Consider the following 20000-nt stretch of genomic DNA (forward strand, 5'->3'; position numbering starts at 1 on the left):
CAGTTCACTAACCTTTTCTTCTATTTTGCCTAATCTGTTGTTAACTCTTAATTTCTGTTATAACAATATTTATGCAATTTTCACATGACTGTCTTTTAGTCATTAAATTTTTATAATTTTAAAGTGCTGTGGCATCATACCTCACAGCAACCTCCAACTTCTGTGCTTAAGTGATTCTCTTGCCTCCGCATCCCAAGTAGCTGGGACTACAGATGCCCACCACAACACCTGGCTATTTTTTGGATACAGTTGTCATTGTTGTTTGGCAGGCCCGGGCTGGATTCGAACCTGCCAGCTCAGGTGTATGTGGCTGGTGCCTTAGCAGCTTGAGCCACAGGTGCCGCCTGTCTATTTTTTTTGTTGTTGCTACAATTTGGCGGTGGGGGGGGGTTTGAACCCACCACCCTCACTATATGGGGCCAGCTCCCTACCCACTGAGCCACAGGCGCTGCCCTGATTTGCCCATGTTTAGAGACTGTCATCTTTCAGGAATTTCAACTGTTTACTGGGTTCCCTTTTTCTACAAGGTCCTAAACTTTTGTCCTCTCAGCAACGTAAGATTTCAGGAAACTTTGTCTGCTTTTCAGAATTTTATAGTATATGCCTAGAATTTTAGATATGTGCAATTAAGACATAAATAAAAAGTATCAAGTACCATACATATTGTGGATGTTCAAAAGCAATAGTGGTTCCTAGATAAAGTGATTGGGGAAAAATCAGTAAATATGGCAGCATTCAAACTGGACTTTGAAGGACACCAATATACTTCCATAAGAAATAATATTTGGTGCTTTACCTTAAGAGAGAAAGTGCATACTGTTCTAAATTCATTTCCAGTATAGCCCAAGCTTTTTGAAGTGTATCCGAAACACTGATATTTTCCTTTGTGTCTACAAAAAATAATAAAAAGCAACAATATTAAACCTGTATAATGCTTGAAAGATCATCTTGTCCGTAGAGTTCATTTTTACAAATGAAGTTGCAATTCATGAATAAGATGGTATCCAATGTCATGCGTTTTAATAGCAGAAAAATCATGTTTAAAATATAGAGCCATAAACATTTATTCAAGAACTCTGCTCACCATATTTCTTTTCATCTTTAGTTTAAATATCATAAAATACTGTCTGATCTAATTTAAAATTGTCATCAAGTGTTTGCATATGGAAATCTCTGTTATATCTTTTTAATGAAAGGTCTTTTCTCAGGAAAGATAATCCATATAATTTTTCTAAAGAACAATGGCTAACGGGATCTGCTAGAGCTCAATCTACTGCATTACCTTCAAATGGCTGAAAAGTATCAAATTGTTGATTTGACAAGAAGATGTGATCCATATTGAGTGCCCAAAATTTACAGTATCAGAAACTGACATTCTTTTTCTAATTATCCTCTCTTCATTTCTTTACGTACTAACCAGTATCTGAAACTGATATCTTCATATATTCTCTTGTCTATTGTATGCTTACCATCACTAGAATGGAAGAGTCATCAGAGAAGTAACCTTGTCTGTTTTACTGATTTCCATAAGGCCAGAATCTATAACATTGCTGTGCACACAAGAGTTATTCAATAAATATGAACTGAGCAAAAGAAATGCAGACATTATTAAGTATATTATTAAAATGTCCAAGCTTTTCAGTCTCTAAAAAGGGAAATAAATTATTATGTAAATATAATTTTCACCACATATATGCACAGCAAAAAGTATATTTTACCATATGGTAAAGGTTTAAATATGAGACTATGACAACAATTTATGTTGAGAGTTTATGTGTTGCAAACTTAATCCCCAACATTACAGTGTTGAGAGGTAAAACCTAGGATATGATTAAGGAGTGGGTCAGTTATGGAGAAAGTGGGTTCCTGATAAAAGGATGAGTTCCAAGCCCTCTGTTCTCTCTCTCTCTCTCTCTCTCTCTCTCTATCTGTCTGTCTCTCTCCTGCACTCACGTACATGCTCTCTTACCCTTCCATCTCCCACTATGGTAAGATGCAGTAAGAAGGCCCTTGCCTTGACCTTGTACTTTCTAGTCTCCAGAACTTTGAGAAACAAATCTCTGTTCTTTATAAATTACCCAGACTATTGTACTCCATTACAGCTGCATGATTTAAGCACCACACGTGCTTTTTGTGTAACAGAAAAAAAAGAAACATAAAAATCAGACAACTCTAATATTTTGCTATCACTAAACTATGCAATATAGCTTTTAGCTTTTAATCTTTGTATATCTGATGTTTTTACTGCTTAAACATTTTGACTGTTGTCATTACAAGTTTCAAATAGAAACACTAATACAAGGAAATATTTCAATATGTGGAAAGAATTCTATCAGAGGTCATATTTTTCTTATCAAATTGTCAACAAAATTCACAGAATGAAAATGATTGAATATAATTTTGCATCTGTTATGTTTTAGATTAAGCTGATAAAAAGACTTGTTCTCAAAAATATTTTATTTCATATGCATAAATATATTTGATTTAGTAAACTTAAGAATGTACTTAAAATGCATTTTATGCCTCCTAAATGTATGTCATTATGGACATTTATGGAGAATTCTTTATCATTCAGTAATTCATTCAGTCACCCATTTATTTGAAAAAATGATCTCAAAATGTAAAAATACCTATGAGTTAGCTGAAGCTGATGACTGCAGCTGAGGCTAGGCAGTGGGGACGTATACAGCAATATGTAAGTTCCCTGTTTAAAGGACTCAAAATAGATTGGGATCATTCATTCACTCATTTCTCTATTCATTCACTCTTTTAGCAAGAACTTGCTGTGTATTTAACTATATGCCAGACACTGTGCTTAATTCTGGGAATAAGAAAGTGAGTGCATTGACGTGTCTCCTGATCTCAAGCAACTTCAGTACTTGTAGGATTAAAATCAATTAGCTGGGCCATAAAGTAGGGCAACTCTAAAATACTTTTCATTAACACAGAGAAATAAATACTGATTCTTACATACGTACGTGCTTACATACTCATTTGTTGTATAAATGTTTGAAAAATTGTACCTGGTATTCTGGCTTTCATAAGTAATCTAACATAAGTCCCTCTCCACATGGCTTGAATTTTAATGGCTGCCATCACCTCCTCAGGAGAATACTCTCTATCAGTTGTTGGCATACAATATTTAATGTCTACCCATTCCACTGGAAAGAAAAAAGCAAACGTTGGACTGAAAGTTATTTTTCATTCTTTCTCCAAGTTTCAGTGCCTTTAGTTACTAAAGCCCTCAGACATACAAAAACCACAGTGAGAAACTCATCATCATATGTATTGAACATGGCCCACTGTGGGTTGTCCTTGTCTGAATGTAAACATTCTGGAGAAGGGAGGCTCACAAAAGTGTGGTCCCTTAGTGAACTATCGTTGATTCCTCTGTGAGAATAGCCAGAGGTTCCTCTAAAACACGAAAGGAAATGCTAAAATGGCGGGAACAAAATATGGGAAGGGGAGGTGAGTAGGTTATTTGGGTTGGAGAGACTTCCCAGAACTCTTCAAATCATACCAAATAGACTAGTGACTTTCATATTTTTTTAAGGTCAGAACAGATAAAATAGGGAAAATCTGGGCTTCTTTGGAAGTATGCAAGTGAGGGATTGAGAGTAGGGGACTTTCCTCTGATCCTGGGAGCCATAGGCGCTTCCCAGAGCAGGGCCTGGATTCCGTGACTGCCCATATAAACCTGTTCTATCTACTCCACAAACATTTCAGATGCACCTTTCTCAAACTATTTATCTTACATAAGGCTAGGAATTCCTTGATGAAATATCTAAAACTAGTCAGTACCTAAAGAAACATCCTCCAAGGAGGACTCAAGTAACTCCAAGTCCAAAACCATAGCACGGAATGCAAATTTGAAGTTTGGAGGAGGTCTTGTTAATTGAACTTTTTTCATTAAACGCCATAAAGAAATATGGAAAACCTGAAATAGATAAAAAAAAAAAATTATACATCTCTCAAATCAAGAAAATGCTATCACCAGGCCAGAAAAGCTCTACAAAATATTTAGAAAATTTCAAAGTAATAAAAACATTTTCCAGATACATAGTCTAAGATAAGACTCTTCAAAGGATCACTTTCTCAGGAAAAGACCAAAATTGTTATTTGACTACTTCCAATTTAACAAAATACAGTCATTACAACAATTTTTATGATATATATTCAATCAAAATACAGCATTAAACTGAACAGATATAAGATAGAGTGAAATAAAAATATGATCCATTGCTTAAACAAGTTAAATATCAAATTCCATTTATTTTTCAGATGTCATCTATCATAAGACACACTATTATTTCATGTGTTACAAAAAAATGAAAATACGTGGCTTAGAGTTTTTATCACTTTCTTATTGCTTAGTCCTTGATACTGCTAAAGTTCTTTCAGATTTACTTGAGCAAAGCTTTTATACCACATCACATAGCTATGTAATTATCAAAGCATAAAATGAAGATGTTTTATTTAACAAAATAGCTCCCTTTTGCATTAGTGATGCATACACAGAGACTTCTTACATATTAAATCAAGGCTAGCCACAAAAGGTCCATGCCCTGAGTCATCTTCATGGGCTGTCTTTCACTCTGGCTCAATCATCTAACCTTTTAGCAGCAGAAACTGACTCTGATCTTTTCATATAGTAGCATCCTTTGAGAGGTCCAGCCAGTCCTTAGCAGCAAGGTGACTTCTAACAAGATGGGCCAATGAGTCTTTACCAGAATTGAAACCTTCCTTGGGTAGGAGTCTGCTTTCTCTCTCTTTAGTTCTGCCAGCACCACTATTCACAAAACTATGGAAATCTGACTTATAAACAGGGGATCCAGCTTAGTATACCCTTGGACCAAGAGTCACATTGCACAGTGAGGATTTAACCATTGGGAATAGTCTGGGACCCAGTGGTCCTACCATATATACCATGGACAGAATTGATAAAGTTTGTGTTAGAGTGGAGTGATCCATGAAAGGCTAAGCTATAAAAATACCCTGGAAATGAAAACCTATGTGTATGTATATACTGAACCAAAGACCAGTAGGTCGTGCTTTTTCTGCATAGCTAAAACATACAGGTCTGGGATTCAAATGCTGAGGGCAGGATTGACCAGTTTCCCCATTATTTTTGCTATGACTCATTTGCTAAATCTGTGCTCTTTCCCTATATACGAGGAGTTGCTGGATTGGAGATCCCATTTCCTGGGGAGCAAGGCAAGAGAGGCTTCCAGCAGAGTACACAGTTTGATTTACAATAAAACTAAACTACAATGGATGAAGGCCTGGGTGTTTGGGGTTTCTCTTCCTGGTGGACAAGCAGGAAAGGAATTAGTACAACAGTTAGGAGGAGAATTCATGCTGATTGTCATGTAGGGTTCCAGCTACATAATGGGAGCAGGTAGAATTTTGTCTGAAACTTGCCGGGACCCTTGTTGACATTACTGTGGTAAAGGAATAATTGCAACACCAAGGTCTGATAAGAGTCAAAGTGAGACTTTTTTCTGTCTTTGCAATCTCTCAGTAGACTTCCTGTGATGCACAGCACTTTCTGGCTTAAAGTTCTTTCAACAACAAAATTGTCTTCTTTCTTTGCCTTTGCGAATAGGTTTTCTATGTTGGGAAGAGACTTTGGTTTTAGTGGTATTTCCCCAACAACCCCTAACACCCAGTCAAATTTGAATAAATGGATAAAATGAATTTTTAGTACATACATGTCTTAAATTGTGCACATACTGTTTTCATAAAATTAAAATTCAACTGGGTGTCTCGTACTTTTATTTCCTAAATTTGCTGATGCTACCTCTGTCATCCAGGGAACATCTGGCAATATCTGAAGTCATTTTCAGTTGCCTAGAAGGAGGAGACCGGAGGTGCTGTTAAACATGCCACAGGGCATAGTACAGTCTTGGACAAGGATGATCTGACCCCAAATGTCAGTAGTGGGGGGTTTACAAAAACCAGACCTATAGCACCTGGTTTCAGTGCCACTGAAGGGGACAGGTCCATATCGATGCCTGGTCTCCCTCCTCAAGGGATTAAGGGATCGATGAGGGGGACCAGGCTTTGCTTCAGCCCTCAAAGCTGTCTATGAAGCCAGAATTCTCCTTAGCCACAGCAGAGGCCCAAGTTTTAAGCATTAGGAAGTAAAAGCCCCTGGAGCCAACCATCTGCCATTGGGGTAAGAGTTGGTGGATCACTACCACCCTCTGCCAGCCTTTAGCGTGGCCTCTGAAGGAAATTTTACGCAGCTCATCAGGAATCCCTGCCCGTCCAATCTCAGGAGTCCACAGTAGTCATGATCCTTTAACCCACTTGTTCTCATTTCATTTTTCCCACACCCTCACTTCTGCTTTCTGAAATCACTTCCCGTGTAACTTGCCTCCATCTGAAATATTTTCTCAGGCTCTGCCTTTGGAGTTCACCCTAGAGAAAGTATATTACGCCAATAGAAATTTCCTCCTGTGGACATCAGATCCCGAACGAGCTTACCCTGAAGTGCTGTGCAGTTAGTTCTTTGTTGTGGAGGGAGAGCGGGTAGTGAGCGGCTTGGAGATCCTTCAGAGCTGTAGAGAGTTTGCCCTTATCTTTGAAATTAGTAATCACGTTTCCAACAGCTTTCAGAATCACCAGGGCCTGCTCTGTAAATCGGTAGCTCTCCTGCAAAGACAGAGCATAGCCGCCGTCCTCACTTGCAGTTATTTATGTGTCATTAAGTTATAAAAAATTAATTTCTGTTACAATATGAAACCTCTGCTATCTGTCTGATTTGATAGCTATTCACAGAGAACTTAACATGATACATTAACATGAGGCGTTAACATGAGAACTTAACATGAGGCGTTTTACTAGGTGCTGTGGTCTCCGAGGTAGGAAACCAGGAAGGTAGTTCCCACCTGAGTGGGAGCCCACAGAGGGCACACTGTCACACTGGGGTAGGGGGGCGTCTCCAGAGCATTTAGGTCTAGACCTAGTTCTGAGGGGTGACTGTGTGGGATTGGAGGACCAAGGAGCAGAGATTTCAGGGGCAGAGCTTGGAAGAGACTAGAGAGGGAACTAGGTAGCTAGCGTGGGCTGCTGGCGCCTTCCTGCTGTCAACTCTGTGGGGAACATTAGAAGGAAGAGGGAGATAGGGTCTGAGGAAGTGAATACTGTCATTTTTTTTAAAGATATGAGGAAAGTCTGGGTTTGTCTGAAGGCTATTAGTGGTGGGTACTGGTGGCGTTGCCTGGAGCAGCCACATGGAGATGGTGAAAGTTGGAGGAAAGTTTGGTTTTTTGTTTTTTGGGGTTTTTTCTCCCAGGAGCTCCATGGGGCAGAATTTCTGAGGAATGCACCACCCCCCTAGGGTGTCTGAACAGCACAGGTGCCCCACTAGGCTGATACAGGGATGGAGACAGATACAACTGGCTGCCTGAACACAGCGACCTCTCCATTACCTCCTCCAATCCCCCCAAAGCCCAGGGAAAGCCCTCATCTCAAGGGGTTTTCTCCCTACAGTGGCACAATCACTAGAAAAGTTCTCTGATCAAGAGAATTTGACCAGTGGCAGCGCTGGGATGAATCGCTTCTGGGTCTCAGCAGCACGAGCCTCTCTGCTCCTGGGCCAGTCAGTCTCCTCCTTGCACTTCATTGCTCGGATCAGAGATAGCAGAGCTTGGGCTTGAGCCCCACTAATCTTTACAAGAGGCATGATAGATCAGGCAAACAGGAGCCTACAAACCCAAACCAGTGAACACCTGGGGAGTTAAATCACCTGCAGGCAGGAAATCAGTTGCATAGTGAATACCACATACAGCAGAATCACTTTTAAAAAGACAAGAATTTGAAATCAGCAGGATAAACACAGTTATGAAAATAAGGGACATCTTTTTATAAAGTTGAGTTGCCCATCTTCCTCCTGTGCCTACTAATCAGGAGGGAGTGAGACCTGGTGAGGGACGGATGGCACAGCAAACAGGAGGCAGCTGCAGGAATCCAGCCACTGCCTAGACACGCAAGATCGTGCCAGCAGCACACGTCTGGGCCGGGAAACCATAGTGTGGGGAGCTGGTCTTGAGCCTTCTTCTTGCTATGCACGATTTGCTTAGAGAATTCCATCGAGACAGGGTTGTGCCACTTGGAGTTGGATTCCTGTTTGTCCTTTTGTTTTTGGTGGGTAGGACTAGGAGCTGAGGCAGCATCCAGAGTTACGCATTGGGGAGGCCACAAGCAAATCTCCACACACACATGCACAGAGAGAGGACACCAGAAACCAAGAGAAAACCTCAGAGGAGGCACTGACTCCATTTACCCCCCGCTTACTCCAGGCCTGTCAGAGCACAGGAGCAAGAGAAACCACTGAGACCAGAAGCAGGAGGAGGAGATGAATGAGAAATGACAGAACCTTCCATGGGCAGCCCCTTCCCCCTCAAATCCCAGACACACATACTCCAAATTCCAGGCTTAGACCAAGGAAGGAAGGAAAGGAGTGAAAGAGATCAAAAGTTTAGTCTGTATGAAAAAGGACTATACTGACCTTTTATACCTCAAAGGACCAATGCTGTTAGCAGACAGGAAAGGGGGTCCAGCACAGCAGAGGTGGGAGCAAGTTATTGGGGAAAAATGTGTTTTATTTGTATTCCTACCAGGTTTAGACTGTTTATTACACAAGATGCAGTCAGGATTTTCTTGCACAATATACTTAATAGTTTTAAAAGGTAAAAGCAAAATGAGCAAGTAGAATAAAAAATAAAAATCATATTTAGTACAGAATCTCTGAAAATAAACCACACAAGAATTGTAGTTACTAAAGTGTTTACCGGCTCAAAGTAGGGCAGCACGACGTCTTCATCCCCGATGACGAAGGTCACCATGCTGCAGACATTTAAGGCGTGGCCCACTGGGGAGTATGCGGTGAAGAGCAGCATGTGCCTCCTGGACAGAGGGGACACTGGTCAGCACCTGCTGAGTGTTGCCATGTGGTGGCCTTTGCCTCTGCTAGTTGCTTGACGACAGTTTGGAACTCACACCAAGTCACAGGTTAGTGAAGAGTTGAACTTTTTAACACAGAGGGGATAAGGACCTTTGAATTTTTTACTCTAAAAGATCTAAGAGACCATGAAATCTCTATTTTACTAATTTTGTAGGACAAAAATAGACTAAATGCCAACTGCTCTCCAGCACGTGGTGAGGGCGTCTCCCACACTCTGCAGTCACACGGTGAAAGTCTGGTGGTGATTTCTCCCTGACAATGGTAACTCATGTGGGCACACGGCTTTGCAGATTTCATGGTCTTTTCCTCACAGAGGCATCATTTCATGTATGTTAATGGTGCTCCTCCCACCAGGAAGCAGGATCGCTGAGAACAGGGATGCTCGTGGTCCCTTAGTTATAAGCACTTAGATCATATTCAAAACATCCAAGTGGATGGGTTAGGTCCTGGCGGGGGGAGGGTAGACTAGAGAAAGATTCTTCATTCATTCCCTGTGCTCAAGGGTCAAGGGATGAGCACACACACAGAGTAACTTGGTGTCTGGGAGAATCTCTCCACCCCAGAGTGTTTAGGGCAGATGTAAAAACTGTTGAAGTTTCATAATTTATTATTTTCTAGAAATACAGGATGCTGCTGTACATTAATTTAGCATTTGATTTTGTTGCTTAGGCTCTGCTTTTTCCACAAGAGCCATAGCTTTCCATTGGTCATATAGGACTAGCAAGAGTAATCTTGAGGGCAAAAGACCTGGTGAAAAGATTTATTTCATCAGAAACAGAAGGTAAGATTTTGACTTGTATTCATCAAAATCATGAAACTCTTCATTAGACATATTTTCTTTAAAATGGAAACTATGGTATGTTCAGCTCTACTTATCTTAATTAAAAATAATGTCTAACAAAAGTGAACTCTGATGAAGCGATAGATTGGTTTACCAATGTCTAAATAAAATTAAGTTTCTTGCGAAGGAATATAAAATAAGATCCATGAGAAAACAGAAGGGATTCTTTAATTAATTTTAGTGAATATTAAGTTAATCAAATTTAAACAATATTGTTTACTAAAGAAGTTTCCAGAATTGACAATTATGGGTCTTCAGAAAGATTGTGTACAGCATATCTCAATTTGTTGGCTTATGAAATTATTTTTTACAAGAATCATAATGATAGACCTGTGCCTTGTGAAATCACTTCAGGAAACCATGTCCCAGGTCCCTGTTGTTTCATTCTTTAGTAATCAATAGTTTTTAAAGCTTCGGAAAATTCTTAACATGGGAAAAATGAAGTGTCTCCATACCCAACAGGCAGACGAACCATGGTAGCCTTGGTGGCATATGTGTGAATCTTCACAACAAGATTGCGTGGCTTCAGAGACTTCCAAGAAATTGCTTCAACCATTAGAAGTCCAGGTTCTATGGGAGGGCTGTCTTTTGTTAAGGCTTCAAGATAAGTGAAAAAATACTGAAATTTTATTGTGAAAGCATAGCTGGCCTTCACTCAGGTTACTTTTTAGCCATTAACAGCACAAATAATAATGATATTAAATAATTGTAGATATTCTAAAAATGCTCAGAAAACATTAGACATTACTCCAGGTAAATAAGTTTTGAAAATAATACTCAAGTGGAACCCAGATCTCCCTCCTTGTCCTATACTCCTCCTAATAATCATCCCCTTAGGTGACGAAACCAGGAATGAGAGCATTAGGAAGAGGAACCTCAACAGGTATATGTCATTGTGGTCACTACAAAAGTTTTAAGACAGACTGTGTTATGATACACTATTTCACTTCCAAGAAACACAGTCAACAGCGTCCTTTCTGATTCACCTATGTAAGTTTTTCAACTTGCTCCGCTTGTCAGTGTTGCTGGGAGGGCCTCATTTGTTTCCATGTAAAATGCAGATTTTACATTTCTTGATGTTTCTGTATCTCAAAACTTTCTTAATGAACCATGTAGTCCATCCCTTTTATTATCTCTATGGCAGTAATTACAAATACTTCTAAATGCAATTTTAAAGGAAGGAAACACATTATATCTGGGAAAGTATGAGTTTTTTTTCTAGGACAATGTCAAAGCAAGTCAAAATATACCACTCTTTATCTAAATTTTTGCCTTTGATTTGCAGTTTTTGACGTCATGTAGAAACTAGCAGGTAATCATCAAAAATTTCATTTTAATATCAAGTTCTTATTTCAAAATAGACAAACAATCTGAACTATTCTTCATTGTGACTGAGGGCAAAGTACTTCTTTCCCTATTTCCAGAAAACACTGGCTCTGAGAGTGTAAGATCACAAGAGGGCCCCGAAAGCTGCTTTCATGGATATGTAATTCAAATGTTTCAGGATGTGGTATGGCTTCAGTGCTATTTGTCTTATAGACAAATTAAAGCTAGATTGCTAAGTTTCTGAACGTGTATTCTATACCACATATTTATTTACCACATACCATATGCTGGACACCATTTGAAATATAAAGGAAACTTTGGTAAAGGATAAAACTCCCCATCCTTAGTGTTGACAAAACATGCAACACTAAGCATTCAGCAGAGATTCACTGCCCATGACAGGGCCCGGGACCATTAATGTGAGCTGAAGATAAATGCTTTAACAAAACAGGAAGGCCAAAAATTAAATAATGCTGTTTTACATGTGTTAAGTGTGAGTGTGCCAGGACGAGGCCTTGCAGTGGGGCAGAGATGGTCATACTTTAGGAAGGAAGGCAGAAGGAGAGCATGAGGGACGCTCAAAAGGAAGATGAGGTGGGTCAGTTTTGATTTCTCCTATCTTTTCGTGAAATCAGCAGCAAGGCCATCAGTTGAAACTGGGTGAGTTTAAGAGCGGGTGTTGAGGATGTGAAGTGAAAGAGAAGCCATGAAGGCCTGTAGTAGTCATCCAGAGGAACAGAGTGGGAGAGGGGATAAACTAGAGAACCGCTGGCAGACCTGTGGGGCTTTGTTGAGATTTGTGCTTCTCAATTTTAGACAGGGCTAGACAGGATTTTTTTTCTTCCAAACACATTTAGCTGCTCTTTTGAAATCACAGGTTAGGTGCAGAGTTGAGCTTCATCAATATTTGGATTTTTTGAGGAAAATAAGATGAGAAGACAAGAAGGTATATGCAAGGATATAATAATTAGAGTGAGGGACCATAGAAACTAAGCTAAGAATGGGAGAGAAACAAAAATGAGAAGAGAGATGGATAGAGGGAAAAAATGGCAGGGTAGAGGGATGGAAGGCCCAATGGGGTCAAGAACTGTAGGAGTAGGGACCCTTGAGAGAGTGAACAGGAAGTGGCAATCAGAGAGTGTAGTGTGTGAAATTGAGATGATTGACATGGCGCCCTAATTGGGGAAGATAAGGTCTGTAGTGTAACCATGAAAAAGCAGGGGGCAAGGGGGTAGAGGAAAAGACTTTTGGGGTTGTCAAAACAAAAAAGAAATTTCATGGTTTTCAATCGATTTCAAAAGAATCAACAATAATAAATTGTATAAGTGAACAAACAAATCAGAACAATTCAGTATGCCAAAGAGATGACCAGATGAGTGTAACCCAGAGAGGTACAAGTGGCAAGACTGAGCACTATCCTTGATGCCTGAGGACTAAGGGCATCAGAGGAGGAACTTTTGAGAGATTCTGAAAAGCGAAAAAGTTCCTTTATCATGGCATAAAGGTTCCATCATTATTGCATATCCCCTGGCCTGAAAACAATCAGGGCTTTAAGACCATCCTTGCCTCAGAGCCCTCTTACCTCCGTATTCCCCCCAGCGTACCAATGCAGAAAAGCAAACCAGCAGTTCGATAGGTTTTAGACTATCCACAAATAAATGGTAGGACACACGTTCATCTGAGAACTGCAAGAAATTAGACAAACCATCACGCTTAGTCTCATTCCATTAGTGGCAAGATTTTCCACTTCTAATGATGATATAGTACAAGAGCTAACATTGACAAGAAACTTACTGTATTATAGACACCACGACAAGTACTTTTATGTGTTTAATAATATGAAAAAAACAACTGGTGAACATTGGCATCAGTCTGTGGAAGCTGGGTCTGCAGTGCCTGGGTGAGCCTTGCTGCCATATCAAAAAGGCAAAACTCTTCTCTATGAGCAAAGGAGAGGAATATCCTTGTTCTTGAATCAAGAAAGAGAAGAGGAAACTGGGACCCAGGCTGTGCAGTACTCAGAGAATGGGTCTCTGACAGGCAGGGAGGCCACAGAGTAATGCTGGCAGGGAATGGGAATGTCTAATGAAGTATTAAGGATTAAGGTATTTTACAGAGCAATACGTGACATAAACCTTCCTACCCTTCTTTCCACCAAAATATTCACATATATCCATTGCTTGCTGATGCACCAGACTAGTTTTTGTTTTGGAGATGCATTAAAGTGTTGAGTTAAATCACAACTTCCCTTAGAAGACACCCACATAAGGGTTAAATGTACATGATTTCAATTCATCCTACAGGACTGCTATCTATATCCCTAATTATAGATGAAGAAACTAAAACACTAAGAGATTCAGTGATCTAGGAAAGGTCAGAGCTTGTAAAGGGCACAGGTGCAGTTCTGAAGTAGGTATACATATCCCCAACTCTAAGGCTGGGACTCTTGACAGGTGCACCATCATTGTCTCCCCAGTTCAACAGAATTCTGACCACTGGCATGCTGAAAATATATTCATGGAATTCATTTGTTGCTATACTTTAAAAGCCTTTTTGATTATTTTCCCACAACATTTGAGTAACCAGTAAATAAATGAAAGAAAAATTTCTAAGAACACTATTAAAAAAGAAATGTAGTTGTTTAATCAAGTGTAAGATTACTAGAAATGCTTGCTGAAAGGAAACCATGTTTTAAATGATTGATCTCCATATTTTTCATTAGTTTTCCTCAGACACTATTTCATTTGTTTCCTTTCATTACAATGAGTTGGGGATGTAGACAGATGCTTCAAATATTCACTATCTAAAAATATGAGGAATCTCAGGATTGGCCAGGCCAGTATATGTGCTTGCATATTTTCTGCTCATTTGCTGCCATTTTTAAGGACCTGAGAATTGAAGTGGGGGGGGGGGAGGAGCTCCCAAAGGTCATACACAGGGACTCTGCCCTGGTGCCAGCACCTGGGCTCTTTGAAAGGCCCCTATCCCTTCCTCACACTGAGCGCAGATGAAACCGCTATGGAATGTAATGGGGACAGGCCTTGTGCTCCACATCCCTACTTTAGCTGGCTGCTAGTGTTTGTAGTATCTGCCTTCAGATCATAAGCAATCCTCCCTTCTAGGCCATTGAGTTTGAGTTTGTGCCCTCCAAAAAAAAGTTATTTTCTCATGTCTTTAATGTTAAAAAAAAAAATAGAAGAATAAAAGACTCATGTGGGGGGCTAGGCAGGGTCTGTAATCCTAACACTCTGGGGGGCTGAGGTGGATGGATCGCCTGAGCTCAGGAGTTTGAGACCAGACTAAACAAGAAGAGCAAGACCCTGTCTGTACTAAAAATAGACAAAATAGCCTGGTGGTGTGGTGGGCACCTGTAGTCCCGCTACTTGGGAGGCTGAGGCAAGAGGATCACATGAGCCAAGGAATTTGAGTTGCTATGAGCTATGATACCATGGCACTTTAGCCTTGGGCAACAGAGTGAGACTCTGTTTCCAAGAAAAAAAAAAAAAAAAAGACTCTTGTAGGGATGTTATCTTTTATTTTGTCAACCTGAGTCATCAAAGGAAAAATCCTAATATTTACCAACACTTTGTAAGAATAGGATCAGAATAAAGGACACGTGACTGTTTTACCACACACACATTGATATTAGGATGGTGATATGCAACAAAAACGCACATGCAAATTGCCTTAGGAAATGGCCACCAACCTTAATTTTTACTTAATAATAGGCATTCTTCTAATGTCTTATATACATCACCTCCAACTTACTCTGCCTCCTTTTATTAGATGTGAAATGATCACAGGGATACCTCTCTTGTAGGGTTTGATATGAGGAGTTAAGGCAGTAAAAAACCTAGTTTGGGGCCTGCAATACCTATAAACAATTGCCATTTGATTAACGGCAATTATTTGAAATAGAAACATGCCCAAGTAAACTGTAAAGTGCACATTATTCTCATCTCAAACTCTGCATTCAACTCTTCCTGATTAACAGTGTGGTTATCTTTATAAAGTTAAAGTAGTCCTCTGGGTGTTTTTGTAGATAGACTCCATGCTGGGGTAGACTATTTCTCCCCTACTCACTACTGTGGACCTGAGTAGGCAGCCACCTGCAGAGAACCTGTCCAGGAACACTTAAAGGATTTCTCTGCCTGCATTTCATCTCTGACAGGTGCAATGGTGAGTCATTTCCAAGACTGTTTCCTATGCCTACCTCTTGCAGATTGTTCATGGAGCTGAGGGATTATCCTCAGGGGCTTGGATGGAGTTTTCCTGAGACAGGGAACCACCCTCATCTCACTACAATTTAGTTTCACAGAATATGTGTCATAGTTTTATAAAAATTCTCCTTAATGCCTAATTTGTTAATTAACTTATTCAATAATATTTTTAAATTGAGATCCTACATCATGTCAGGAAGGTTGTACAATGGTAAACAAAACACAGTCATTCTAAAGAGGCTACCATTGGGCAGGGACAGGGAGTGCTCAGAAGGGTGAGCAGGGAGTGGGAGGCTGGGAAGCGAGGTGCACAGAGGGCCTGGAGAGCATGAGACTCCAAGGCAGGCAGGAAGCCTCACAGTCAAGGACACCCATGCTGCTCTGAAGGGTCTTCTTCCAGGCATTAGCTAGAGCAAGGCAGTGAGGAAAAACGGAAGGCACCCCAGGTAGAGAGAGGAACATGGAAACAAGCAAACAAAGAAAAAAAATATCTAGACATGCTGGTGAAAATCTGCACATGTGCTAAGAACTACACACTATCCAGTGAATCCTAATTGAAACCAAATCTAATGAATTTATTTTACATCTCCTTCATTTATTTGTTAATCAAAATTTTCTTACTGTGAATTTTTCTAAGGCACTCGGGGGATGTAACTACAACAACATAATCTGATGAATCATTCTTGGGGTTTTGAGCTAGTGGAATTTTGCTTATTGTCTGGATAAGGAATTACTAGGAGACTCTAAAAATTAATTTTTCTAGATATAATTATATTACAAATTTAGAAATGCTTGAGAAATTTGAGGGCATTTTTCACTAGTGCGATTCCATCAAAAATTTAAGTATAAGAAGGGAAATAGTAGAGATTATAATATATTTACCTTGAATTCTGATTTTTGAAAGTTAAGGCAATATGAATTTGGCTTGTGGAAAATATATATATTCCTGAAATGAATAATTTATAACAGGTTATTGTCATTATATGCAAGACTAGTACTACATGTTAAGTTTCTTAGAATCAAATAATTATAAGCAGAAAGTTTAAACATATACTGTATTGAGTTAGTTGCCCTAAAGGGACAAAAATGATCCCAGTGAGTAAATTGGCTTCATTTTAATTAACAAGTCTTTGAGGAGAAGCCAAAACAAGACTGAGATTGGTCTGGCTATGAATGTGTTATGTGGATAATCAACACATTTATTTTTCCCTTCTAAAATTTTTATTGACATTATACCAACACCAGGCTAACGCTGACAGAACTCTTTTGAATGATAGCTAAGAATCAATAGGTTATATAACCACTATATTAAACACACAAATGTGAATCTGATGTGAATCTGTATAATAATGCAGCCCAAAATTTAACCACTACAACACAGTCAGATGAATCACATTTAGATACTTACTGAAAGCATATGCAGAAGTCTTCAAAATCTAGCCATATTTCTTTAGAAACACTATTATTTATGGTAGAAAGTTCATCTTGCGATTTTTCCTGTGTTTCTGTCATCTGACTGATCAAATCTTTGTCCACACTAATTCCATCAATTTGGTGGGACTCTCCCAATCCGAGATCGATTTGTTCATCTATGCCTACCAGAAGACAAACATGTCAAGTGCATCTTATGTGGCCAAATAACGAGTTATCAAAATGTGGAAATTTATAAAGGGGGGTTTCAGTATCAGTCTATTGGGGAGAAAATATTTAGTGAAATAATCCTTCACATGCAGACCTCAAATGTGTGGAGGACAAAGACACATTTCATATACTGGAGAGAATTTAATCTTAACTTCTCTGCACATCAGAGTGTTCAGAAACTTTGAAATCACTTTGATAAACTGGTGGATACATTCTTTGAAGACTGTGATGTCACAACAGAAATTGGCTACCTTATGTATTTAAAGTCTCCGGTGGACATAGTCATATCTGAGGAGATGGCTGAGACAACAAAGAGGGAAATGAAAACTTGAAAGGTCTTCCTACTGTAACACATGTGTTCCAGTAAGACATCTGATTACTTCCCACAGTGACTGAGTCCATAGTCTTTTATCAAGTAATGTTATTAAATTATCGTAGACTTCTGGATCCAAACTTTTATACATACCTATGCCACCACCCCCCTGCCGCTCATTTTATTTTATTTTATTTTTGTTTAATTCTTAACTAAGTCTTTATTTAGGACCTGAGGAGTTGCAGTGGTTTCAGCATCTTAATCACAAAGTGTATGCATTAAAACACATAAGTTTACTCATGGATCCTTAATCAGATCCTCTTTTGTATTTGGCTAGAATTTCACAAGTGCCATTCTCTCATGTTTCTAGCCAGAGCAGATTAGACTCAACAAGCCAGAGGAGACAGTAAAGACGCTGCTGAGGACCAGAATGTGTAGCTAAAGGCCGTCAGGAAGCAGAGAGATTCCTGTGTGCCTTGAAGTCCATTAAAAAATAAGTCAAGAGGAGACTGTTAATTTACCTTTTCCAAGTACAGCCTGTGCAGACATGTTTCCCTAGGAATTGAAAGAAACACATTAAGAAACCATTTTGAATTCAGTAAAACATTACCATTATCTAGCAGGGCTCCACAACCTTTTTGGCACAAGAGACTAGTTTCGTGGAAGAATAATTTTTCCATGGACAGTGTGCCGGGCAGGGGATAGAGGGATTTGGGGGACTGGTACAGAGGTGGGGGATCACAGATCTGCAACATCAAAGTTCTTACAAGACTTAATACAGTTTTTGAAACATTGAAGAAATATATTCCTGGGAAAACTTGCTAAAACATACAGTAAAATAGAATTTAGTTTTAACCTTAAAATTTGAAGGAGGTGGATTTAATTAAACAATTGGCTCAAGGTTTAAATTTGTGACATGGAAACACATAATGTGTTAATGTGCTAAATGGTTGAATCTTAAAAGTAAAATTAAATCAGTAAAATCACCAAGAAGAAATATTTTTATGAGGTACTTGTCTTTAATAGAGAGAAATTAATGAGATTATTTTTGGCAAATAATATACTGGACATAAAAAGCCGGGCCTCAATTTCAAAAATTATTCCTAAAAATTTTAATGGGGAAATTAATTTGAATTTATGTGTACAACTCTGTTTTCTCTGAAAATACCAGTAAGTGTAAAAATATAATGGTATAAATGCATACGGATTGACTATGGGCTGAGTGAACAATATTTTAGATGGTGTCAAGTGGGTGAGGAGGTAGAGGTAACTGAGTATGTGCCAAGGACAAAGCACAGCCCATCCATGCCTTCTGACCCCAGCAACAATCCGTATCTGAGGCGGAGAGAAGGAGATACAGGTTGGAAGCACAGAGACAGTTTGACTGTCTCTATTAAGGAACTCTACTTTTTCTCCCTAGTCTTAGCATCTAGTTTTCTTCTGGCTGAATGGGACACCAGATACATATTTCTCAGGTAGGAAATTAAATAAGAAGACTCTATATTAGGATTCACAGATATGGTAGAAAGCAGGAGAGGCCAATGGACAGAAAGCAGAGGAAACATGCAGAGTGTTGAGACTCCCAGCTCTTCTGTGCAGCCTCATAACATGAGTGGATGGATAAGGATATACCAATCCCTGTGGTCTTATTCCTTATACGTAGGAAACAGAAACAATAATACAAGGAGTAACATTTTTTTTAATTTAGTAATACCAGAAAAATAGAAGGAAATGAAAGGAATTTTCTTCTGTCAAATAAGAAAATTCTATAACGAATAAGGAACAGGGGAACTCTTAGAAAATAAAAATAGAATAAAATAAACTTAATAGAAGATTTAGTCAGTAAAGTTGATAACAAAGATAAGGAGACAAAACTATAAACCTTTCATAAGAAAAAATAAGGGAAAGCTTCATGACATTGTATTTGGCAATGGTTTCTTGGATTTGACACCAAAACTCAGTCAAGAATAGTAAAAATAGATAAATTGGGCATCAAAATAACAATAACAACAAAAAAACCCTTTCTTCACATCACAGGATACAACCAACAGAGTGAAAATGCATCCTACAGAATGGAAGAAAATATCTGTAATCACGTTGTAATCATGTATGTGTAAGGGGTGAAGATCTAGAATATGTAAAGAATTTCTACAGAGAAAAACAAAACAACAAAATCCCCAAATCCATTTCAAAAATGGGCAAAGGACTTGAATAGATAGGTATTTCTTGTAAGACAGTGTACAAATGGCTAACAGCTCAGGAGAAGACTCCTAGCATCACTAATCATTAGGGAAATGAAGATCAAAACTACAATGAGACCTGGGCACAGTGGCTCATACCTGTAATCCTAATACTCTGGGAGGCCAAGGCAGGAGGATTGCTTGAGGTCAGGAGTTTTAGATAAGCCTGAGCAAGAGTGAGATCTCTGACTCTCCTAAAAATAGAAAAATTTAGCCAGGCAAGATGGTGTGCTGAGGCTGGAGGAACACTTAAGCCCTGTAATCCTACTACTCTGGGAGGCCAAGGCAGGAGGATTGCTTGAGGTCAGGAGTTTTAGATAAGCCTGAGCAAGAGTGAGATCTCTGACTCTCCTAAAAATAGAAAAATTTAGCCAGGCAAGATGGTGTGCTGAGGCTGGAGGAACACTTAAGCCCAGGAGACAGAGGTTGCTGTGAGCCAGCCTGAGGC

At 39.2% G+C, this 20000-nt stretch overlaps 1 protein-coding gene across 1 annotated transcript in view; it reads right to left on the bottom strand.

The window, feature by feature from the left end:
* ADGB (androglobin) overlaps positions 1-20000 on the bottom strand; it is a 174552-nt gene that overhangs the window by 68258 nt on the left and 86294 nt on the right. Inside the window, exons 14-23 of the mRNA XM_003790264.2 lie at positions 17834-17867; positions 16767-16953; positions 16241-16304; positions 12721-12823; positions 10268-10409; positions 8799-8913; positions 6490-6657; positions 3802-3937; positions 3024-3161; positions 797-890 (exon numbers count right to left, since the gene is read on the bottom strand). Coding sequence (XP_003790312.1) covers positions 797-890; positions 3024-3161; positions 3802-3937; positions 6490-6657; positions 8799-8913; positions 10268-10409; positions 12721-12823; positions 16241-16304; positions 16767-16953; positions 17834-17867 — 1181 coding nt within the window. The remainder of the gene's footprint in view (positions 1-796; positions 891-3023; positions 3162-3801; positions 3938-6489; positions 6658-8798; positions 8914-10267; positions 10410-12720; positions 12824-16240; positions 16305-16766; positions 16954-17833; positions 17868-20000) is intronic.

Source organism: Otolemur garnettii, unplaced genomic scaffold (assembly GCF_000181295.1).
Source record: "Otolemur garnettii isolate 467f Iridium unplaced genomic scaffold, OtoGar3 scaffold00042, whole genome shotgun sequence".
Classification (NCBI taxonomy): Eukaryota; Metazoa; Chordata; class Mammalia; order Primates; family Galagidae; genus Otolemur; species Otolemur garnettii.